Source organism: Triturus cristatus, chromosome 2_2 (genome assembly GCF_964204655.1).
Source record: "Triturus cristatus chromosome 2_2, aTriCri1.1, whole genome shotgun sequence".
NCBI lineage: Eukaryota > Metazoa > Chordata > Amphibia > Caudata > Salamandridae > Triturus > Triturus cristatus.
The window spans coordinates 541935242-541961270 of NC_140582.1; the positions used below are offsets into that span (position 1 = coordinate 541935242).

Sequence of the window (26029 nt, forward strand, 5' to 3'; positions counted from 1 at the left end):
GATCCACATCCAGCTTCATACAGGGTTTATCCTTGCAAAGCCCTCGTTGCCAATTCCTTCACCATCAAAAAGACAGCTCTTGACACCAATACTGTCCAAACAAAGGAAGAAATCAGACAAAGCCACGAGCCCTTTGCTGCTTCCATCACCACCACACCTTCCACCTCCAGACTCACCTTCTCCAACACAGTCTGTTGTAGATTCTCTAGATATATCACCTCAAGGGTCTGCAGGATATACTACAGGTGGGCACGGTGCAGGAGATGACACCTTTGGAACACCACCATACAACAACCCTTTTTAAGACTTTCATCTACCCATAGGGCCACTCATTATTTACCCATACTTAAAGGTATGTTACACCACACTGAGGTTATTTTTTAATGCCCTGTGAGGGCTAGAGTTATAATGCCCAGGTTAGATAAAAAATATAAGGCCTCTCCATCTGATCCCGTATAGATTCGGGGACAAGTACCACCAGACTCCCTTCTCATTACCACTGCTCGCACATGTGCTAATTCACAAGCTAGTGGAGATGCCGCACCACCTTACAAGGAGAGCAAGCACATTGATGTTGCGGGAAAAGGGGTTGCAGCAAAATCTGCCAATCATTGGCGTATTGCCAACTCAATGGGCTTGCGTGCCCGCTATGTCCGTGCTCACTGTGATGAAATGGAGGACCTGCTCCAAAATCTCCCCGAGGAGCACAGAAAAAGACGACAATAACTTGTCACAGTAGGCAAGCTAATATCAAACCTCACCATACGCTGTGTTCTAGACTCAGCTGATACTGCAGCTAGATACATCAATACCAGCATTTTGCTGCACTGCCACGCATGGCTTCACATTTCTGGTTTAAAACCAGCGGTACAGCAAAGTCTCCTCAATATACCCTTCGATAAAGAACATCTTCTCCATCCCAAAGTTGACCAGACCCTAGAAAAGGTTAAAAAACACACCAAGACGGCAAAATCAGTTGGGGCTCTTCAAACGCCTACTCTTTGTGGTTCTTTGTGCCACTCCAGTTATCGTGGAGGATCCAAAGCTACCTCTTCTGTTATCTACCCCTCCTACCAACATAGTCAGGGTGAGCACTCTTCTCTAAAAGGTTAGTACAGAGGCTGCTACAGGGGCAACAATGCCAAAGGTAGAGATAAGGATGCTTCCCCACACAGTGGCAAACCCATCATCAAACAAAGGCTTCCATCTCTTTCCCCCGGCCTGTCGGGGTTCGCTTGCAGGATCTTCTACCCACATGGCAATCAATAGCATCAGACCAGAGGGTATTGGATGATCCAACATGGTTATTGTCTGGAGCTCTTCACCAAACCTGCCAACATTCTATCACTGGAACAACAAATGTTGCTCAAACAGGAAGTTCAACCTCTTCTACTGAAAGGAGCTATATAACCCGTCCCTCCATGTCATCATGTTTCAGAGGTATTCCTCCTATACTTCCTCATCCCCAAAAAGGATGGATCTTTACAGCCAATTTTAAACCTCTGGCCCTTAAACCACTACATCCTGTCAGAGCATTTCGGTATGGTCCCTCTCTAAGACATGATCCCACTTCTCCAAAAAGGTGACTTTCTAGTAGCCTTCTTCCACATTCCAACACATCCCGATCATCGCAAATATCAAAGATTTGTGATAGCGAACAAACATTATCAATTCAAGATTCTTCCATTCGGGCTGACTACTGCACCTTGGGTATTCACCAAATGCCTAGCAGTTCTAGCAACACTTCTACACAGATAAAACATGCATGTATTCCCATATTTGGATGACTGGCTTATCAAAGCCAGTAATCATCATCTATGCCAGCAACGTACTCAAGCTACCATAGATCTGCTTCATCGCTTACGATTCATAATCAACGTCGCCAAATCTCACCTTCAACCTCTACAAGTTCAACCATATCTAGGAACTGTTCCAAACACACAAATAGGATTAGCCTATCCCAATACTGTGAGAATCCGAATTTTTCAAATGTTGATACCCCATTTCCAAACCAATCAACTACTTACAGTGAGAACAGTCATGCGGCTTCTAGGCATGATGGCTTCCTGCATTGCCATACTACAGTATGTGCGACTGCAAATGTCTGTTACAAGAATGTCTAATGCAACAGTGGTCTCATGCACAGGGTCAGTTGGAAGATCTAGTGTTGATAGATAGCCGCACTCAATTCTTTTTACAGTTGTGGAACACCAACAACCTCTTAAAAAAGCAGACTTTCCTCAACCCTGTTCCCCACATCACTCTGACAAAGGATGAAATACTTAGAGGCTGGGGTGCACACTTGCAAGATCTCACAGTACAGGGTTTCAGGGATGCCAAACACTAGAATCTCCACATCAACTACCTAGAGCTTCAAGCTGTTCACCTAGCATTGAAAGCTTTCCTACCTCACCTGATCGGCAAGGTTGTCCTAGTCATTTCAAAAGCAGTGGAGCGGGTTAAGGGGAGGGGACATTCTCTACAGTTGTCATACCTATCTCAGACGATTTGGCGCTGAACTCCACATCACAGCATTTATCTGTTAGCCAAGCATCTTCTGGAAACTGACAACAACTTTGACGACCTCCTCAGCAGGATGCGTAAACAAGTCAATGAGTGGGAACTCCAGCCCCTAGTCCTCCTCCCTTACTTTCACTAGTGGGGATTTCCTCAAATAGCTCTCTTCGCAACCAGAGACAACACCAAATGCCTACACGTCGCCTCCAGGTTCCCACACCCATTATCCAAAGGCAATGCTCTCTGCATGAATTGGTCAGAGATATTTGCGTACAATTATCCTCCTCTCCCTCTCCTTCCGTTTCTGGTTCAGAAACTCTGGCAAACATCCCTCTTACTCATACTAGTGACTCCCACATGGACTCGACAGCACTAGTTCACAACACTACTAGACCTCTCAGTAGTTCCCCACGAGAAGCATCCCATCAAGCTGGACCATCTCACTCAGAACCATGGAGAAATCAGGCACTCAGATCCCAGGGCACTCAACCTGGCGATCTGGCTCCTGAGGTCATAGAATTCGGGTACCTCGATCTCCCACCTGACTGTATCACCATTCTTAAAGAAGCTTTTAGGCCTACCACTAGAGCATTCTACGTGGTAAATTGAAAAGATTTGTTTGTTATTGTCATACTAAACAAATTAATCTTTTCAATGCCACAGTACAAAACATTGTTATCTGTTGAATTTACAGCTCTCTGGGCTCGCATTCACAGGTTTCATCTTGCTGCAGTAGCTGCTTATCTGCAAAACAGACAATACCTGTCTTTATTCAAAGTACCAGTCATAAAGGCCTTCGTGTAAGGACTTAGAGTGATTCCACCCCAGGTTCCACCTGCACCTTCCTGGAATCTTAACATTGTTCTCACAAGACTCATGGGTCCTCCATTCGAACCCCTATGTAATTGCCCCCTTCATTTTCTCTCTTGTGAGGTGATATTTTTAAATGCCATTACCTCACTTTGAAGTGTTGGTGAGCTCAAGGCATTAACCTTTGAAGAACATTTCTTCCAACTTCACAGAGACAGGGTGGTCCTTTGCACCAACCCCAAATTCCTTCCAAAAGTTGTCTTCCACTTTTATATCAATCAGTCGATCGATTTGTTAGTGTTTTTTCCTCAACCAAACTCAGTTGTAGAAAGGGCTCTCCATACATTAGATGTTAAAGAGCCCTTATGTACTACATTAACTGATCTAAAACTTTTCGAAAGACGAAACTACTGTTTATTGCTTTTCGCCTCTTCAAAAAAGAAAGCCTATATCCAAATCGAGCATTGCCAGGTGGCTAGTTAAGTGCATTCAAACTAGGCTGGGCGGTAGATTCCGTTCCGCTCGCGGAATTTGCGGAATTTCGGTAATTTCGCGCTCCGCGGAGAACGCAAAATTGCTCAAAATTCTGCTTTCCGCGACTTCGCGAAATTTTTTCTTGTTCGCGTTCTCAAAATGCGTGTTCGCAAGATATTTCTCCCCGAGCACGCAAACAGCAACTGTGAACAGGAAACAAAGCATCGCGAACAAGCAATTCCGCGTGTTCGCGGAATTTCTGCATGTTCGCGGAGATTGTGTACTGTTTCGCGGAGATTTGCGTAACGCGGTTACGCAAATTCCGCCCACCTCTAATTCAAACATGTTATGTTAAACCCAAGCCAACTTTACTCACCCCCTAGGATACATTCTCCACAACGATAGGGGCTTCTATGGCTTTCCTAGGCAACATCCCACAAGCTGACATATGCAAAGCAGCTACATGGTCTGCACCACACACCTTCTTTAAACACTAATGTGTGGATGTTCTAGCACGCCAACAAGCTAATGTAGGTTAGGCAGTGCTACTTACACTCTTTCAAGCAACTGCAACACCTACAGGTTAGCCATTGCTTTTCAGGGGCACTGCTTTGCATTCTATGCAAAGGATGTGTAGTTAGTCAGTCATGCCTTGAACGGATTGTTACTTACCCTGTAAGCATCTGTTTGTAGCATGTAGTGCTGTAGATTCACATGCACCCACCCTCCTCCCTGGACACCTGTGGCCGTTGCAGTTTCCTTTACCTTTTTTAATCTGCATGGATATCTTTTCTTACACTTACTTTACACTCAATTCTCACCCGCCTGCGGAAAAACAGTGTAACAATGGAGTCGATGTCCATATGCATTGTCACCAAGAGGAGGAGTCACTCTAACTCATGACTCTGACTTCTTCATAGAAAAACAATTTGTACACATGGGACCCAACATTCGATGGCAGGAGTATGACCAGTATGTGAATCTACAGCACTACATGCCACAAATAGATGCTCACAGAGTAAGTAACATAATCCTATCAGCAGGTAGTGTTAGTGTGGTGTTATTGGCTGTGTGACAATCAAAGTTAGATGCATATTCTGTGTAACAAATGTGTCTTTCTCTTTAGTAAGTAGGGCTATCTGATAGACTTCCAGCAGTAGATTCCTTACCTTAGAACAGAGGTCTTCAAACGCGGGGGCAGGCCCCCTTGGGGGGCCTTGAGTAATCTGCGTGTGGGTGCCAGGCTCTATCCAAGAGAATTATCATGCTTTGTTTTAAGTGATAAAAAATGAAGGCAGTATGCCACTTTGTAATGGGCCATCACTAACATCTTATGTCTTTTATATCCTTACTGGGAGCAGGTGCAAAAGGGGTAACATAACTTAACTGCAATGTTTAAACATGTTTAGACCTATTTAAACATTACCAATTTAACAGAATAATTGTCAAAATTGAAAGTTGGTGCTTGATTTATTTATTTCTTTACACTGGGAGTGCGTGGCATCAAGTTTGAAGACCACTGCCTTTGATAATCCCCAAGCATCAGGCTAGTTTCCCGAAATTTTCAAGCAGTACCCCAGAGTTCCAATAGGTGGCATTGTCTGCACCTGAAGTGATGTACTTGGTACGTGTATAGGCGCCACCTTGGTGCGCTGATGTCAGTTCTTTCCTTTTCGCACCAGATAGTGCAGATCCGTGAAGAGATACCCCTCAGTCACTTTTTGACTCACTTTTTTCAATTTTTGTCGAAATGCTTTTTTCAGAAAGATCCTTTCCCCTGGTGTGACAGGGATGTGCTCCTAGTAACTGGCTTGTTTCAAACCATGTGGCGCCTGTCAGAGAAAGGGGTCTGTGACAGACTCCCACTTGGTCTGTGGTGCCTCGAGAAAGACCATGACTTGAAGGCCTGCGAGGATTGCTGTCATGCACCCGAAGGTGCTGAGGTAGCACTCCCTCAAGTTCCTCGCCAGACTGTGGCGGACAACCCTGCAACGATCAAGATCCTTGTCCCACGGAAGGTCCCTGGACCTCTTGCAGAGCTGCATGCGACGGTTTTCGTCAGTCGTCGTCAGATTAGTCGCACAAGAAAAAAATCCAAGAGGTCTTAGACTTCTCCATGTCCATCGAAACCTTCGGACGAGACAAAGTAGCATTGGCACTCCAAGCCCCACGCCTCTGCTCAGCCTCAACCAGGGTTGGCCACGCGCTTTCCCTATTTTCATGGAGTTAACCCCCCGCACCCAACTACATGAGTTTTATGAGGTCATGCACCTCATTTTTGGGTGGCCTAAACCCTCTGGAGTGCTTTCGGACGCCATGGGTTCGGGAGAGGCCTCTTCTGGATTCCCACTGTTGTGCATGCCCTCGGCTTCAGTTGGGCCTCATGAATCCAGTGTTGAATCTGGAGCAGCGCTGGCAGCGAAGCCAAGACCTTCCTTGGCACCTGCTCTCGTGCTGACGCCGCCATTGATGCCCATTGACGACGCCATCCCTATTGTCCTCGACTCCTACATGGAGCAGGACCAGCGTCGTACAAAATCGGTTCCGTTAATGTCCAAAGCAATGCCTTTTGGGTCAGAGGCAGGGCCTTTTGTCTTAAACAAGCCTAGTACAGGGGATGAATAGGAGGGTTATAGTAACCCATTGGATAATATGGAGGACACATGGTATGAGGATCTGGCAGATGCCTGTGGGTTAGACACCTCACCTGACACTACCTTGGTCTCCCCTCCTCCTATAGCTACAGACAAGGGGGCCTCTTTTGCTATGGTGGTACGTAGGGAGGCTGATGTCTTTGACCTCCAGCTGCCCTCAGTGGCAGTCCAGACTAGCAGCTTGATGGAGGTGCTTCAAACGGGGACAGCCCCCTCCAAGCACTTGCTCCCCTTTAATGAAACTCACCGACGTGCTCCATGGGTCCTGGTCCAAGCCCAGCACAGGGGCTCCTGTGCATAGGACGATTGTCTGCTGCCTCTCCAGTTTTCTTTCCCCGCACCCCACTTTGGAGAGCTTGGCGGCCCCGGCCACCACTTCCAGAATTAACCTTGGCATGTCTCCTTCCACTCCACCAGATAGGGAATCTAAGAGGCTGGATACCTTTGGCAAGAGAATGTTCTCTCCAGCCCGCACAACACTCCGGTCAGTGGACTCTGCGTGTCTCTTGGACCCTTACTCCCACACGATCTGGACTTGGTTGCGTAAGTGCTGTCTATGGTCTCTAAGGAGGCCCAAGCCATACTCACTCAGACTATTGCCAAAGGGAGAGATGTGTCCAAGTTCGTCATTCGTCGTGCTATGCTATATCACCGGGCTGGTTCCGTAGAGTGAATACAACTTTGGAACAATTTCTCTGGGAGGGAGGCGGGGTGCGGGTGGCGCTGCGAACCTGCTTCCTCTCGGTATATAGTGGCGGCCTGGCCGCGTCAGACATACTCTCCTACTATCAGGCGTCCCATCTCCTCGTCCTCAACGAGCGGTGGTATGGGGACAGGAGTGATCCGGCGTATGCGGTCGAGCGACGGCTCATGGATCCATATACCTTGCACACGATCTTGTATGCGGCTCCCTTGCGCTCGGCGCTGCCGCCGGTGACTCGTTTTAATTTTCAAATCTGGAGACAGGCCCTGAGGCGGATGGGCTGGTGGAATAGACTCACGTTGGAGACCCCACTGTGGCATAATGGTCGCCTGCCCCGATTGGCTGCGTTGTCGGGCTTCATGGGGTGGGACCGCATCGGTATATCCACGCTTGGGGACGTTGTGCAGGGGGTAACACTAGTCCTTCCGGTGCCTGTGGGGCGAGTTCGACATGCCCTCATCGCAGTTTCTTAAGTATCTACAACTGGGAACACTGGGTCGTCCCATCCAATGGATCCCCCCCCAACTGCCCAAAACTACCGGTGCGCTGCCCGCGCTACGCTACCCACACAGCAGACGTCCCGTATTCCCCCCGATCCCCATTCCCCATGAGTACAGAAACCGCCAAGACCAGTCACCATGCAGAACTGTCGGATAGTACCCCTTCAGCTGCCCCCCCCCCCCCCCCCCCCCCCTGCCTGTGGAGCCGGCCCAGGATATCGAGCCGCGGGATACGGGATCTAGAACGCATGGGGTGCTTCCCTTTCATCTTTTGACTGTCCCGAGCCACTTCAGCTGCCTCGTTGTTGGCCATCCCCCCCACCCCCATCCCCCAGGGGGCGACTGCGGCCGGAGGCGTACAGTCCCATCCGTTCACTTAAAGACCTTCTCGGGTGAGTTAAAAAATGTGTTCGAGACCTGTAGACCACCCGCAGCCTGGCTGGGTACAGAAGGGCGTATGGAAGCTTCAGGGCACGAAGCCGGGCCTTTGCCGCCAAGAAGGACTGGTGCTGCTGCTGCACAAGGCGAGTATAGTCCGGGAATATAAGAATGCGTGTGTTCAAAAAACAGCAGAGGCTCCTTCGCCCTGGCCTGCTTCAGGATGACATCACGGTCGTGATAGTTCAGCATTTTGGCAATCACCGGCCGAGGACGTGAACCCGGCAGCGGTTTCTGCGCAAGTGCCCTGTGTGCCCGCTCCACCACAAAACAGCGGGAGAGGGCGTCCGATGGCACCCAGCTCTCCAGCCATCCCGACAAGCACCGCTCCATGTCCCCCCCCCCTTCACAGCCCTCCGGAAAACCCACAGCAAACGCAGATTGTTCCGTCGGGCCCTCCCTTCCGCATCTTCTACCCGCTCCGCCAGGCCCTTCTGCACCACCTCCAACGCCTTGACTCGCTTCTTAAGTGATCCCACGTCGTCCTCCACTCCAGAGACCCTTGTCTCGGCCTCCGTAATGCAATCCACGGCATTCCACAGGTCCTGGCGGAGTAGCATGACATCCCCTCCCACTGCCCCAATTTTGGCGTCTAGCATGTCTCTGAACTGCAGCCATCAGCTCTGCATTACTGGGGCCAGCGGGCTGCGACGTGCTCGGGACTGCTGCGGTCGCCCCATGTCCCGTGAACTTGTCAAATCGGGCCCTGTTTGGCCTGGCCACCTCCCTTGCCATCTCTCGTCATAGTGCGTCGCGGGATGTGGCCCACCCTGTCCTGGCCGCACTCTCCGCCGCCGCAAGGACCGCACAAGAAGTAGCAGTACGCTTGGCCGTCCCTCGTCGCAGCTCTCCTCCAACACCAATATTTGATCGCCCCGGCGTGCAGGTAGGCCAATGAAGTCCCCCTCCAGTCACTGATACTCTATCTGGGGGCCACCAGGCAGCGCCACCCCTATCGCACCATCGGGTGGGTGTGGGGCGGGGGGGAAAGGCCTGTCCACCGCAGCCCGATCTAGCTGCCGAGGCCCCGGCGCCCCGTCCGTCTTCCGGCCTTCACAGCCCACAGCCTGGGTAGCCTCTCCGCGGTGCGGGAATCACCCGGGTGCCCCGTGGTCCGGCTCAACCACCAAACTCTCACCTCAAACCCATGCCGGCCGGGAGGGATGGCAGGGCGCCCCGTCCGCTCCGGTGGTTGTAGTCTCGGGGGGGGGGGGCCACCGCCGCTCTCCCCCCACCGGATCCACCCACGACAGCCAAAGCCTCGCCGCCACTCTCCTCCGGGGCTCCAGATGCGGCGTCTCCAACTCCGGCGGCGCGTCCCCTCCTCCTCTGGGCACCGCTGGGGACAGGGGCTCGGGGCAGGATCTAAGCCCCCCCCGGCGGCACTCACCAGTAGCCGTCGTCACCCTCGGATCGCCGCGGCCTCTCTCAATCGGCACCGGTCACCTCGCGCTCCCAGGCCCTGTATGAAGCCCCGCTGAGGCCTCCGGCGATGTAAGCTCCACCGCCGCCTCTGCCACGCAAGGGCGCCGCCTCTTTCAAGTCAACAGGCCACACTGGGCCGCAGGATGTCTGCCCCGATACTGCTGGGGTCCGAGCCCCGTTTCGCTCGTCGGACCTCTCGGCGGGGGGGCACCGGTCCGCCGCTCCTCCAGCCAGCCGGATGTCTGCACGGGATCGGGTGGGCAGGATTTCGGGAGGATTCTGTTACCGGGCGGTGAGGAGCGAGCTCAACGCACGTCCACCATGTTGGCTTGCCAAGCCACGCCCGTTGACCTGCCTTTTGATGGGATTATTTTATTTAACACCAACGCGGACTCCGCTATTCAACGACTCACTGCTGGGCTCCGTCCTCCTCCCCCCTCCGTAAGCTTCGGCTTGTCGGTCCTCAGGTGTCTTATGGGAGGCGTTAATCCCACCTTTCTCTTTGGGCCTAGTGTTTCGGTTGGCCCGTCTGTGTGCTGTGTGTGGCTTGGAATGCCTTCAGGGTCCTTATGTTGGCCCCTCTGTACTTTTGGCTGCTGGTACAGCCCTTCAACTTTTGTGGTGTGTGATTTTTGGCTGTTAGTGAACCCGTATAGGTCCTCAGGTTGGACCATCTTTGTATTTTTTGGCTGATTGGTAAGCTGCCTGTGGTGATACCCACAGGTCTTTTATGTCCTTGATCACTGCTGCGGGTTTCCCTAAGAGGTGTTCCCCGGTTTTGTTTTGGGACATGTCATACCCTAGGTGGGGTACTTGTAGGCTATTGTATAGCTCTGTCCTAAGCTGGGCGGGTGTGGATACCTTCTCTGGTTCCTCGCGTTTCCTGGCGTCACTGTATACCGCTTGGTGCGGTCTCTCTTTTTTCTTCCGCCTTAGTGCAGCTTGCGCTGCTCCAGGTTCTGTCCCGCTCAGTATCCAATGGTGTTTCAATCCTTCTACAGAGCTTGCCTGTCGTACATTTTGCCCTTTGTTCCTGTGAGATATCTGCTTCTGTGCATTTTGCCTTACCTCTTTAGCCTCTGGATCGCCAGACCGACTTTTGTCATGCCGTCTACGGTGTCATGTCTTGGTGTAGGCGTTTCGGCCTAGTCCTCTGCCTTGTGTTCCAGGGGGGCTAGATTATTCCTGGTGTTCTCCTGTGTTCTGGTTGACTGCTTTAGGTCTGTACTACATATTTCTCGCTTCCCGGGGATCGCTTCTTTTCATAGGCCCCCCTCCTGGCAGCTTCTTTGGGGGTTCTTCTCCTCCTATCTTCTGGCCGGTCCCACTTCTCTTCGTGGGCTGGGTTGTGCTACTGGGACGGTCCTTCTCTGGGGCTTGTTCTGGGGTTTCCCTGACTCTGTCTTCGTCTTGTGCTCGGCTTGTTCTGGGCACACTACTTCACCTGGTAGTTATGGTCCACCTCCGTGGGCCTCGGTGTGTACCCGTGTGCTCCTGTCCCTTGCTTTGCTGGAGCTTTGCGCGACTGTCTTCCTTCTCACGTATGCGTTTATCGGCTGTGGGGCCGTTCCTGCCTTGTCCCCTGCCTCTGGGCTGATACCCATTCGGCTGTCCCCTTCACTGTGTGTGTTCTCCTGGGGCGGGCTCTGCCTCCGTTCCACCTCTTCTCCTGGGATTTTGCGGGTGGTTCTTTTCTTCCTTTGGTACTCGCTTTGTGTCGTCTGTCCCTACGGGGTTTCTGGCGGACGCCCCCTTTGCCTCTCGGGTAGGCTTGTGGCATCCTGGCTTTCCCTTCTCCTTGTTCTTGCATACTTCTGCTTAGTGGGGGCTGGGCCGTCCTTCCTGTCCTCATGACACATCCCCTTTTGGGGCCCTGTGTTCTTCCAAGCTGGTGAGGTTCTCTCGCAGACCCTCCTCCCCTTTGGGTATGGCTAGGGTATCTATTTTATGTTAAGGAATCTGCGGCTAGTAGTCTCTATCAGATGTACAAGTTACTTACCTTCGGTAACGATGTATCTGGTGGAGATGATTCTGGCCGCAGATTCCTTCACGGCCCGCCCTTGCTCCCCGTTCTGCGAGGACCCTTCGGCTTGGTCTTCTGCACTCGCCTCCCTCCGGGTGGCTTTGTCTTCTGCGGGTGCCCTCTTTCACTTCCTCCCTGGTAGGATGCTTTGTTCTGTTTATTTTTTCCACTCCTTCTTTTCTGGTAATTGGACGGTAGGTTCATGTGTACTTCTGCATCCCTACACCCTGGTTATTCCAGTGTGGGGCCTATTCATAATCTTCTCCCATTTTTCATTGCTTGGGGTTTCTGACTCCTCTGCAGTCCTCTGGATTGGGGTCTCTTGGCTGTGCCTCAGCCCTTAGCTCTTTACAGGGGATACAACACTCCTTGCTGGTGTTGTCTTGGGGTGATTTGTCGTTGCTCATCTGTTCCGGACTTGTTGCCCTTTACTGTTATAGATTGTGGTTGCAGACTTTCTGTCGTCTGCCACGACATTTTTCACATGTTTTTCTGCCTTCAGGGAGGATATAGTCGTGCTTGGCACTGTCCCTAATGGTGCTGTTCCTCACCATTCGCTGCTTCCCTTTTCTGTTTCACAGATTTTTTTCGCACACTGTTCCCATACTCACAGTTTTGTTGGTGATGGCTCCGCGTTGTGGCGCGGAAAAGTTCTCAGAAGAAAACTGATGTCAGCGCGCCGGGGTGGGACTTATGTGACCTCGCGGACGTCACGTCCGCGGACAACGTCAGGGCGGAGTCGCGTGGAGCCGCCCCCCTGCGCACAGAGATGCTGTGGCAAAAAAATAAATAAATCTGGATCCAGTCTAACTCCTGGGGATAATTCTACGTTAAGGAATCTGCGGCTAGAATCGTCTCTGACAGATAATTTGTTACCGAAGGTAAGTAACTTGTACTTCACCTTCTATTATCAGTTCACATGATTTACACAATGAACATTTAACTGTTACTTTTATGGGCACATTACTGTCTATTGATTTTTGCATAAAGCTTTGGCTAGAGAGCCGATTGTCAAAACTCGAATGGACAATGATATCTTTAATATTTTTATTACAGTGATGTGCTAATAATGGTTTGACCAATTAATTTTTTTGTTCTCGATTACTGTTTAGGATATGCCAGTTTGAATTTATAATTTGTTTCACTTTAGTATTGAGGGTAGAGTGTTTTGTAACACATACCAACTGGTTAACTTTGGGCTTAGAGTTTGATTTTAGGAGGTGGTCTCTATCGAAAAATCTGGCTCGCTTATAGAATTCCTTCACCAGCCGGTGGGGAAATCCATTTTCTAGAAATTTAGTTTTCATAATGGCAGCTTGTTTATCAATGTCTTGTATGCTAGTACAATTTCTTCGGACTCTTTAAAAATTGGGAAAATGGAATACTCTGTTTTTGATTGCGCGGATGAAAACTATTAAAATGTAAAAGAGTGTTCCTATCAGTAAGCTTGACGAAGAGGTCCACTTCTAACTGTCCTCCATGTCTGATTAAAATATTTAAAAGTCAACTTCTATTGAGCTGCTATGTGCTGTAAATTTGAGATTTCCGTCTGAGAGATTAAGCCACTGAAGGAACTCCTGTAAATTGTCTTTCCCATTGGTCCAGATAAAGAAAATGTAATCTATGTATCTGGACCAATGGGAAACTGATTTAAAGAAAGGGGCGATTTCGTTGTGGATAAACCTCATCTCAAATTGGGCCATATAAATATTTGCTATGGAAGGCGCAACTGATGCCCCCATACTCACTCCTTTGACTTGCCAAAACAAGTTTTGGCCAAATTCAAAGATATTTTCCGTTAGTACTATCTTTAGACATGAAATGATAAATGTGTAGAAATGATGGAAGTCTCATAGACAGGGTCTTATAGTTGTAGTTTATTCTTCAATTACATCATTACAGGTTCCTTTGTAAGTCTTAATGTAAGCCCCACCAGGAGCAGCCTCCTGGCTACTCAGCCCATCTTCTCCAACTGCCACCCTTCAAGTACCAACATCCCTAACATTCTACATGACATCACATAGCTAGGCAGAGAACCAAGGCAAGGGAAATGCACAACATTAGAAGCAGATCACTACATATCTTCCCCCTTTAAATATTAACAAAATGAAATAGCATACAATTCTATAAACGTAGGAAAAGAAGATAAACATCTTAGAATAAACACCATATAACAACAGTACTGAAATGAGAAAAACTCTTCTTTTGTTGTAATAATAATATTGTAAAAAGTAATAACAGTAATACAATCATAATAAAGCAAGAAATAGACTGTAATATAAATAAATAAATAAATATAACCAAATAGGGAATATCCCATGCCTTCTACTGCATGCACAGTAATATTCCAATTACATCTCAATTACCTCCGAAAACAATGTAAAGGGGGAATCCTCCTCCCTATGCATTCCAGTTGCTACCGAAATCTATGTAAAGGGGGAATCTCCTCCCTGTACTTCTCAGTTACCTCTGAAATCTATGTAAAGGGGGAATCCACCTCCCTATACATTCCAACCACTTCCGAACATAATGTAAAGGGGGAATCCTCCTCCCTAAACAAATAGCAGGACCAGGGAATATTACATGCCCTCTACTGCATACATACTTATACCTACTGCACAGGGGAAACCTCCTCCCTATACATAACAATTACCTCTGAAATCTATGTAAAGGGGGAATTCACCTCCCTATACATTCCAACCACTTCCAAAATCTATGTAAAGGGGGAATCCTCCTCCCTATACATTCCAGTTACTACCGAAATCTATGTAAAGGGGGAATCCTCCTCCCTGTACTTCTCAGTTACCTCTGAAATCTATGTAAAGGGGAATTCTCCTCCCCTATACATCCCAGTTACCACCAAAATTAATGCAGAAGGGGAATCCTCCTCCCTATGCATCCCAGTTACCACACTGGAGCCTTAAGTAATGGGGGTACACTACAATCTTCAAAAATAACACTGTGGCCCTAAATATCAATATATGCCCATCTGTACGTCTACTCAAATACTAAGTAAGCATCAGACCCCAAAACACATTTTGCAACATATAAAATAACAAAATACAAAGTGCTGCTCTAGTGAGCACGCTAACATTTCAAAATTTCACCACCTTCCTTTCAAAGCTCTAAATTCACAACGATTTCAGGGTCACTGGTGGGGCGGATGCCAGATAATTTAAATAGTTCATTGTCTTTAATAAAATTAGTGCCTTTAGTTGCAGTTCCAAAATTCTTCTTCTTCGCATAAGTTCTTCTCCAACTCGTCGCCAATGTAGAAATGAAGGAAGTCTCATAGACAGGGTCTTGTAGTTGTAGTTTATTCTTCAGTTACATCATTACAGGTTCCTTTGTAAGTCTTAATGTAAGCCCCACCAGGAGCAGCCTCCTGGCTACTCAGCCCATCTTCTCCAACTGCCACCCTTCAAGTACCAACATCCCTAACATTCTACATGACATCACATAGCAAGGCGAGAACCAAGGCAAGGGAAATGCACAACATTAGAAGCAGATTACTACAAAATGGTTTGGCGCACTGGATGTTAAAGTCATCAATAAACCATTCAGTTGCTTCTTTTTGAAGAATGTTACTATATAGTGACTCTATATCAAGAGTCACTAAAATGTCAGTCTGAGGATTGAATTTAACATTTTCTACTTTATTAATCATTTCCCTCGTATCTTTAATGTAGGAAGGGATTTTTGAAATATAGGGTCTAATTTGATTGTCAATTAATTTTGGCAAAGGTTCTGTTACAGTGCCTATAGTTGATATTATTGACCTATACAGGGGGGGGGGGTCTCTTACATCTTTATGTATTTTAGGGGTACCATAAATGCATGCTGTTTTACCTTTGCTGTTATTCAAGTGTTCATACTCTTTTGTTGTAATATATCCTGCATTTAACGCATGATTAATCAAGGTCTGGATATTCTTAGATATTCAATTTATGGGGTTAGACGTTATTTTAGAATAGAAAGTTTGAACATTTAGCATTAATAACATTTTGCGTTCGTAGTCCTCCGTATTGATGACCACGATTCCGCCTCCTTTGTCACAACTTTTTATTGTTAACAATTTGTTCTGGCTAAAGGATTTCAATGCTACATATTCTTCTTTCTCTAGATGATATAAAGGTTTTGGAATAAATGTGAGTGACTGCTCTAACCGACGTAAAACTACCTGTTCGAAAGTAGATACTTCAGGCCCCACTTGCTCTAATGAGGGTATGAAAGTGGATGGAAGAGCTAATTCTTCCCAAATGGGGTCTTCTATATTTGTCAGATCGTCTGATTCCCCCCCAAACGTTTTTCAAAAAAAGGAAAAAATGTCTTGATAAAGTTCAAATTTGTTTGCAAAGGAATGTGGTACATATGATAAACCTTTAGATAATAGGTTCATACTACTTGAATCTAGATCATGGGATGATAAATTGAAAATGGGGATTATATCCTGTGTTTCCAATACTGTTGTTTGCGTGTCTCTATTATGTGTTGAGGGTCCAGCTGATAGTGATGGTTTTGATAATTCCCTCTGGTTTGTGGCTGGAATCTGACTCTCTGCCGTCCTCTGCGCATCCCACGCGATCCTAAAAAAGGCTGTTGTGTATTTTTATTGGGGTTAAATGAGTTATATGTACTTCCAGATTCATAATAATGGGCACTCCCTTCACCTTCTGAATCAGAAGTATCTGAAAATGTAGTCACTCTTTGTTGTCTAGATACATTTTATGGGTATGTTTTTTTCTATTGAATAAAATCTCTTATCTTTAGTTAACTTATCTGATTTTCTTTTATATAGATAGTCAGCAAAGGATTATAATTCTCTATTTGAATCCTCTAATTTTTTGGTTGCTTCTTCCACACTATTTGCTTTTTTGATTTTTATTCCTCTAATTCACTCAGTTCGAGTTATAGGGAAGCCGCTAGTTCTTTTGCCGTTTCTATTATTAATATCATTAGATCCCTCGAACATCTATTGGCAATCATGCTCCATTTTTTTAAAAATTGTTTGTAATTTACAAACAGACCTGGAATATTACGTACACGGAGGCCTGTTGATATTATTCCTGCTTTTAAATATTCCAGCATGTATTCTCTGTGTGCTTCTATCCTTTTTAATATTTTCTTGAGATTTGTCAATTTATTTATGTCATCATTAGTTTGAAGACTATTTTTGGAGCTATTACCTGCAAGAGCTACTAGTACCGACAAGGATCGCGAAATCTTCATCAGAGAACCCGAAGGTTTTCAGTTGGGCCATGATGGTTTAGTGTGAATAATGTGAGGGATACAGTAATCAAGATAAGATCAAGTAAATAAAAGAATAATAGATATGACTCTAGAGAAAATGAGTGAGGAAGGTTATGAATCTGACATTTTAACAATGTATCTTATTCTAATATACAATGTAGGCACTCAATTATTGTTAACTCGTAATGTCAATCATGATATAATTATGAACAGCCCCACACAGACAAGCTGTGGGTAAAATAGATGTGGATAACAAAGACCCCCTGATAAAATTGGTTAAACAATTCCTAGGACAGGGTAAATATACAGTAGAAAATAGACTCGTAGGCAACTGAACAGATAATTATCACTCTATAGTATTAGGCTCAGTGTAACAAATCAAAACATGTGCATAATTATTTCAGATTGTTTAATCTTCACATAAGCAAATTCATAATGGTCATTTTTATTATTAAAAGCACCAACAGTGTCGAATATATAAAAAACTGCCATAGACACTTGGTCCAAGGTGAGGGGTCCCCTTTTTAAAATGATAATATAGGGACTTTGTTTATTTTTGTCCCCTTGTGTTTACCCAGTCCCTTTGCTTTTGCACTGGGGTAGCTCCCTTTCTCTTACTTTGTTCGAATATATAAAAAATACATTAAAAGAACCATGAAGTGGTTAAGTCTTCGCAGATTTGTACTGTAGGTCAGGAGCTTGAACTGGGATCTTTTCTGTACAGGGAGCCAGTGGAGTTCCCTTAGGTGAGGGTAATGTGGGTTCATCTAGGGAAATAACGGACGAGTGACTGTGGCGTTCTGTATGGTCTGTAGTCTTCAGAGGTGAGCTGAGCCCCCTGTGTAGAGTGTTGCCATAGGACATTCGGCTGGAAATGAGGACCTATATAATGGTGCATCTTGAGCTTTGGGGTAGCCATTATCCTCTAGAACGACAAGTCCAGGATATTCAGGCTGCGGTAGGACTTGCCGTTCTAATGGGCGCAGCATCAGCGCAATCTCTCCAACATGGTCCAGATCTCAGAGGGGATTGCAAAAGACCTGCAGTGGTAGCTGACAAACCGCGATTGGGTCAGCAGCACACCCCTCTCCCTTCCCGAGCCAGAATTGACTGTAGTAACAGATGTGTCAGTCCTGGGCTGGGGCGGCCATCTGGGGGAGTTGAAGATCAGAGGTATCAGGTCTCTGGCACAGTCTAGACTACACATAAACTTGCTGAAGCTCTGGGCAATTCGATTGGCTTTGAAGATGTTTCTACTCTCCATCAAGGAAAGGCTACTGCATGTGTCCATTGACAACACCACTGCCTTGTGGTTCTGCACAAGCAGGGCGGGAAGGTGACGTGGACCCTTTATCAAAAGGAGCTGCTTCTCTGGAAATGGCTGGAACACCACCAAGGCATTTCCCTTGTGGTTCAACACCTGGAAGGCTCTCTAAACGTCAGGGTGGTCAAACTCAGCCATTGATGCCTAGCCTGTCACAAATGGCATCTCCATCCAAAGTTGGTCCAAGGCCTCTTCTAAGAGTGGAGAGAGTCTTGGTTAGATGTATTTGCCACTGCCGAGAATGCGCAGTCAGCAATTTTGTGTGCCGGAGTTTCCAAAGCTGCTCTTGCTTGGAGACACTTTTAGTCTCGAGTGGAGCTCCGGCCTCCTGTTCGGCTTTCCGCCAATGTTACTCCTGCCCGGAGTTCTCAAGATGATCAGGAACAACCAGGCCTAAGTTATTCTTGTGGCTCCGGAGTGGGCACATAGTCTGGTATTCTGCGCTGTTGAGCATGAACATCAGTCCTTCAGGCAAGCTGCCTCTTCAGGAAGATCTTCTGTCGCAGCAACAGGGGAGGGTTCTCCCCCAAGTCTGCACACACTCTGTCTTCATGCGTGGAGATAGAGCAGCGACAGGGGACAGCCTTCGACCTTCCTCGGAAATCTGTGGTGTTATTCTGTCAGCCAGGCATCCCTCCACCAAATCAGTATACGCCTGCCACTGGGACATATTTGTGGCATGGGGTGTAGCAAAAAGCATTGATCCCCAGCTGCTCCTCTTTCTCCAGTCCTATTATTTGTTCTTTCTTTGGCCCAGCAGGGCTCTGCTCTGGGCATGGTTAATGGCGATCTTTCAGCCATTTGTGTTTTTTTGCGGTTGCCAGACAAACCTTCCTTATTTAAGTCGTCCGTTGTGTCAAGATTTCTCAAAGGTTTGCAATATGTTCCCCATAGGCCATTCATCATGCCCCAGTGGGACTTTACCCTAGTCCTTACTTTAATGATGTGCACGCCTTTTGAGACATTGCACAACTACCCTGCTCTGTTGTTAACCATCAAGACCGGCTTTTTGTTGGCCTTTACTTCAGCCAGGCGGGTCAGCGAGCTGCAGTAACTCTTGGTGCACCCGCCTTACACTACTTTTTCTCCTGAAAAACTGGTTCTCCGGATATGTTCCTCCTTCCTCCCCAAAGTAGTCAATCACCCTACCTATCTTTTTTGCCAAGTGTCATCCTTCTAAGGAATAGGAGAGACTCCCAACGTCTAGATCCAAAAAGAGCATTGTCGTTCTACCTGGACCGCACAAAAGAATTCTGGGTGGATGATCAACTCTTCATAGAGTTTGTTGGGGCCAAGAAAAGGAGAGCAGTGCAGAAAACAAACCATCTCCTGATGGAAAGCACTCTGCATTAAGATCTGCAATGCATTACCCAAAAATCAACCACCTGAGGGCTTGCATGCTCATTCTACTAGCGTCAAAGCTGCGACTTCTACTTTAGCTAGCAGAGTTCCAGTCCTGGATATCTGTCAGGCTGAAATGTGGTCTTTTCTTCACACGTTCGCGAAGCACTACTACCTGGACTGTCAGGTTTGTTGGGACGCATGTTTTACCCATTCTGTCCTGCAGAACTTCCTGGTCTAAGTTGGGTTTGCAGACCCGCCTCCGGGGAGGCATTACTTTGGTATCTATTTTAAGGTAAGGAATCTGCGGCTAGAAGTCTCTATCAAATGAATACATGAATTACCTTTAGTAATGCTTTATATGGTAGATACTCTATCTAGCTGCAGATTCGCTATCGATCCTCCCCACACTGTGAAGAAAAGGGCCCTAGAAATTCACACGAGTGGTCAGTATCCATCATGGCTCTGCACTCCTGGCGTGGAATGTCACGTAAATAAACTGACGTCAGCGCACCGAGGTGCTGCATATGTCACTTCTACCAAGGACGATGACGCAGAGCCGAACAATGCCACCTACCTTTGTGCAGGGGTACTGCTCAGAAATGTCCAGATCCAGTCTGATGCCTGGGGATAATTCTAAGGGAAGGAAACTGTGGTTGGATAGAATCTCTACCAGATAGTGTTACAGAAGGTAAGTAACTTGTTCGATAGGTGCAAAACGTGTGCGTGTGTGTGTGCGTGTGTGTGTGTGTGTGTGTGTGTATATATATATATATATATATATTCCAAAGTTTACAGAGTAAGAATGCACACTCAGAAGTCCATAGTTAATCACCAGGTTTAATCCTGTAAACCGCTACGCGTTTCGACACAAGAGTGTCTTGATCACACAGATTTTCACAGTAATACATGACGTGCATAAATGAACAATAGACATAGAAAAGGCACTCAATTCGGCACCCTACTTCTGACATCACCAATGGCAGCCATCTTAGAACGGCCATCTAATTCTTTATCGCGCATACATAGGCATGACTACATTCAATATTACGTAATTACAAAATAATAATGAAATCCAAACTGCACAAAATTAGTAAATGCATCCAGTGTGTCATATTAGGATATACAAAATTGATTCTAAGGAAAAATCCCCTCCTAATAATTGCTGCTAATATGTATATCATGACAGTATTCACTAAAGTACATTGCAAATGACAATAAAACATAGTATGCGTACTGAATGCGATGTTGTAATCTGGCTGTGAAACGTCCAAATCAAAAGAACTTTATCTAAAGAAACAATTGTAAAGGACTAAATTTAATGCAAACTAGTGCCTGGATGAAGATTATTCATATCTAATGGGCAAGTGCCGAATTCAAAATTACTTCATGCAGTGAGACAAGATGTAGTGTGGAGAAATCCAGAACCAAGTGGCTGTGTCAAGAGGCCTTCCTATGATTTGAAAAGATCAAACTGTGCTACCCAACATAAAATAATCAATACTAGAAAAAATATTATCATTATAAAAGTGCTTGGAAACGGTCTCTTAGCTTTGTGGAAAGTGCATCGACGGTCCTGATGAAGAAAAGGGTAAGGTACCCGTGAAGTGTCAACCAATCATGCTGATGATGGGTCCCTTCCTTTCCTCCTGCAATACAATAAAACAAGAGACTAAATTAAAATCATGCTATAAAGTAGACTACATTAAATTTACAGCAGCAACATTCTTTTTTATCTATACTGTATAAACTGAAAAAGAAAAACATTACGCTTTTAATTGTCATGTAAGTGAGTGGCTAATTCCTCATCAAGGTTGTGCCCCCCCGGGAATCTGGTTTCTTGCTCAATGATCCATTTGGATTCCTTTTTCCGTAGAGCTAATTCTCTATTTCCACCTCTTTTGCCTACATTAACCTGCTCAATAGCAAAAAATCTCAGTAAAGAGTTATTTGAGCAATGTTTCTCCTGAAAATGGCGGGCAATAGGGTAATGCAGATCTATATTTCACTTTCTCTATTTTGTTCAAAAAATCTTTGGTGTCCTTAGTATAGGAAGGTAGGAGTGTTACATAATCTCTCAAAAAATGATCTATATATTTTCCCATAGGACCTTTAGTCGAAGGTACAGCCCGAACGGCTGAACAGAATTACTTAAAATTTGGCAAAGAGCTAGTCCTAAAGGTCAGGGAAGTGCCTTTTGCATATACGGAGGCAATCTGTTCAGTATTTCCAGAGAAAATTGCAGTAAAAAGCACATACATATCTATAGCCGCGCACCGTGCGCTCACCCTAACGTGCGCGAGCTTAATTCTGATTGGTTGTTACATGTCAGTCAACGTTCGAATCGGTCGAAATCAGGAAGTGTCGGCCGCCATTTTGTTTGTTTTCAGTGCGAGAGTGGAAAATGAAGGTGGCGAACGTGAAAAGGGGGCAGGGTAGAGAGTTCCTGACCCCCTAGCCTTGGTTAGGGGGTCCCTGAAGGACCCTGAAGGCAGAAAAAAACATTAAAAAAAAAAATTACATCGCGGCGGTGCGCGCACGGTGAAAAACCATTAAAAAAAAAAAATGAATGCATAGTTTATTGAAAAAAAATATATAAAAAAAATAATACATACATAACTTAGCATTTAAAAAACCATACAAATTCACTGAAAAAACCATAGGTTTCACACACGTTATAGTTAGGAATTAGCATTTAAAAAACCTTGCAAATTCACTTAAAAAAACCATAGGTTTCACACATGTTATAGTTAGGTGGATATTTCACTCGTAAAAAACCAATGAAATTCCCCCGTTATAGTTAGTTGAGATAACTATAACTCGCGCGACCGCCACTCTATCACAAGGATGATGTCATCAGTGATGTTATGAGTGATGCCATTGACCATTTCATGAGTGATGTAATATGTAACGTCCTGAGCAGAGGATTGTGGGCGCGCGAGTTAGAGTGAAATATCCACCTAACTATAACATGTGTGAAACATATGTTTTTTTAAGTGAATATATATATATATATATATATATATACGCACGCATGCACACACGCACACACACGTCTTAACACAACAAAGTCTTACAAATCACATCAAGTTAAAAAGCTGCAAGATGTCTGCAAACTCTAAAGCTTTAAAACCAACCAATTAGATTTTTAGACCAGTTTACATACAATTTGTGTGCACTTACAAGGTTATTTCCATCGTGTTCTACCTATTGCATTAGATTTATGTGTGTTGTCTCCATTTGGGGTAATGGGTTAGCAGAGTTTATAGTGCGGTCTGTGTGATTGTTTTTAATGTATTGAATGTACTGTATTTATTTCATTTGAAATATGTATTTTGCTTGTTCCAAAATTACTCTACATAACAAGTGGAGTACATAAACACATATTTGTGGCTAAATATAGTGAAGGGGGTATGCAGGTTGCCTAGTTAACACGCATCAGTTTGCAGCAGAAATATCCTAGGATACTTGCTTCTTTCCTGAAATTATACTTACCAGGCAACAGTTGGAGATTAATAGTCATTAGTGTTTAATGTATTCTCTCAGTCAGAAAGTTAGGAGACCTTTCAGGGTTTAAATATTAAATACCTTTTCTTTCCCCCTCTAAACTAGGAGAAGTCGAAAAGGTGCTGAGCTCGGGAAAGCAAATAACATGCTGATGCACAATAATTAGCTATCCAAATAACCCTTGAAAAGAAACTTAGGTGCTGGCAATAATAGTTATGTCTGTATTTTCCCTGCGTTTGACCAAAGCTAAATTGACTGCCATTTTGTATTTCAGCCCTACCTCTCGACCCGAAGCTTGTCTCCTATGTCTGGACTATTTGGTTCCATCTGGGCGCCTCAGAATGACATATATGATGGCTGTTGCCCAGTCAGCCCCACCACTCCACATGCAGATCATGTTGAAAGTCAGGCCATGATGTGCAAGCAGGAATATTCTCCCAGGTTTAATCCATTCAATGCTTACATGAACTTGGACATTTGGACTACGACAGCCAATCGAAATGCAAACTTTTCACTTTCTAGGGACTCTGGCTACTGCGGGAATATGTGAAAGAAGCTGGTTTAAATAATGTGAACAATGCTTGCAGTTTTGATTACTAGGGTTTTCCGGTTGTTGAAATAGAATACATTGTTGGTGAATATTTTGGCACTTTTATACGAAAATAAAAAAACTTTTTTTTACTGCTATTTGCACAGCATTCTTTTCTTTAAATCAAAATTATGCATAACTTGCCCATGTCAGTCAAATGTGTACTAAGAAAATATGATCACTGTACTCCAATCATTTTGCATGGGCCGGCACATTTCAATGAAGTGAAACCCAAATCTTCACAGACAATATTTATTTCCCAGACAATGTAGCTGACGTGTTAACTTCATTTTAGTAAATGCAATTAAGATCCCCCACAATTTGTGTTTTTAGACAACCACATAATTGAAATGTTTTGATGCACTCGTCTCACACCATTGGCCCTATTCTGCATGGCAACTTAAATATGCATGTTCTGATAATGTTAGAATACAGCATGAGTAAACCCATTCATTCTGTAGGAGGCACTCGTGTATCTACATCCAGTTACAGTACCTGGTGTCCCTATATCTGTTGTGCAGAGTTACTAAGTCACTTGCCAAGGGTATTGGAAAATGTATCTCCTGCTAGTGGCTCCTGGTTGAAAACTTTCAAACCATTAACAAAAACTCTTTAGTTCCTCCTTGTCTGAAAGTTGATTACTAATTTGAGAGGACGGTACCTCGCCAACCTAATAAATACACTCTGATATGAAAACACATTCTCAGAGTCTGGTTGCAACAGCTCATGCAGCAGGCGATTTTCCAGAGAAATAAGGGTACTGTTCAAGCACTAACAACAATAAAGTTAGGCAGACATCACAATAAACTTCCCAAACAAATTTGGAAACAAGAAAATATTATTGAGCAACAAGACCCAAAAATGGTTCAAATTGAATATGAGAAACAAGAGATATTTACTTTTAAATTTGTAAGGTAAAAAGACCAAGAGAACAGAAAGCTCCAGTGACAGTCAAAGTTTGCAGTTGACTGGGTACCAGGATCAATTTCAGGCCATGCACAATGGAGTGGATTTTGGGTAAGCCAAGACTGCCAGACTTGTTTTTTCAGTGTGAAGACTTTCCTAGATTCACATGGTAAGCATTATTTCACCATAGCGGTTGAGTCAGGAATTTTCTTTTTTGTGTTTTTCCCCCTCTTTCTTCAGGGGTCTTTGCCCATCCCCCTATGATGTTGGAAGTATAACCCCAAAGCGCTTCTGCGTGCTTGCTATCTTCAGGTTCTTTTTTTTTTCCTTTTGGTGCCTCTCATGTCTTAATTACTCTCCTGTGGTATATCAACCTTCTAATTCCTTAATTTTTCACACCTCTTCGATGGGGAGGCAGTAGTGTTGCTTTTGGATGAAGCTGCAAAACTACTCCTACAGGTAGGTTAACCTTCTGTTTTGCAGCGTGAATCTTTTCTGAAATGACATGCAGTGCATGGATTATAAAGTGGTATTCTGCCTACTTGGGAGGTAAAGTTGAAGTGAGTATGAATTAGCAAATTTGTGTCTTGGGAGCTTCGGTTCCACCTGGGCTTTTTTACCACTCAGCATATCAATACAGTAGTGTTTTGTAGATGTGTGCACTGATGGCCAGGTTGCCGCCATGCATATGTCATTCAATGACTATTGGCTCCGAGCGCCATTTTTGCTCTTTTTTTCTTTTTGAATGTGCTCTCCGTTTCTCTCCTATTGACACCAAGTTTCCTTGTAGCATATATGGATTACCTGGCTTGCAATGGTGCCTTTAGTAACTGGCAGCCCCTTGTTGCAAGGTGCAAAAGATAGCCCACTGTTTCTCCTTCCTGTGTTATTTTGTGTCTTGTATGTAATATGACTGTCCTTCTCATATCGTGCATTTGTAGGTCTCTTCGGCCTGTGGTTTTGGCTATTGAAATATATCTGGCAGTTGTACTATAGAAATGGGATAAGATCTTGGGAAAGTAGTGTGGGGTTTCCTGTCTTATGTATTTGTAGTTTGCACTGTGATAGCTTGCAATTTGCCAGTTCTTCATGGCAATCAGAAAGGCTGTCTTCGTTGCTAGAAATTCAAGTCCTGTCTTGTGCTTTGGCTCAAACAGTGTTTTCATTAACTGTGTTAATACTAGATAACAGTTCTCCATTTGAGTGAGAGCTGACCTGATTGTGCAATAGAAAAAATGTAGAACTATATGATCTACTTTTTTGGCAGTCAAAGTTCCCGTCGATTTTCAGAAAGAGGACACCACAAGGTTTATCTAACACTGGTTAAGTTGTCAAGTGGAACTGGAGTGTGTATATCTGCTTATGAATAGTATTTATTAAACTAGAGGCATTTCCACCATTCTGGGTCCTTGAATTCCTTTAGAGCAAAAGGACCAACTATTGTGATCTATCTTGTGGAAGAAACCAAATGAGAACGTTCCCAAAGAGCTATGGAAAAAGAGACTGCTGTTTATAGAAGGTGCTAATATTTATATATGCAAGACTAAATGTGTTATATAACAGATCAT

The 26029-nt window shown here is 45.2% G+C and overlaps 1 protein-coding gene across 3 annotated transcripts in view; it reads left to right on the forward strand.

The window, feature by feature from the left end:
- Positions 1-23653, forward strand: part of TMEM131L (transmembrane 131 like) — a 553379-nt gene extending 529726 nt beyond the window's left edge. For all 3 annotated transcript variants that reach the window (XM_085641690.1, XM_085641691.1, XM_085641692.1), the window contains one exon: positions 23241-23653. In XM_085641690.1, coding sequence (XP_085497816.1) covers positions 23241-23516 — 276 coding nt within the window. In that variant the 3' untranslated portion in view covers positions 23517-23653. The remainder of the gene's footprint in view (positions 1-23240) is intronic.
- Positions 23654-26029: the final 2376 nt, after the last annotated feature.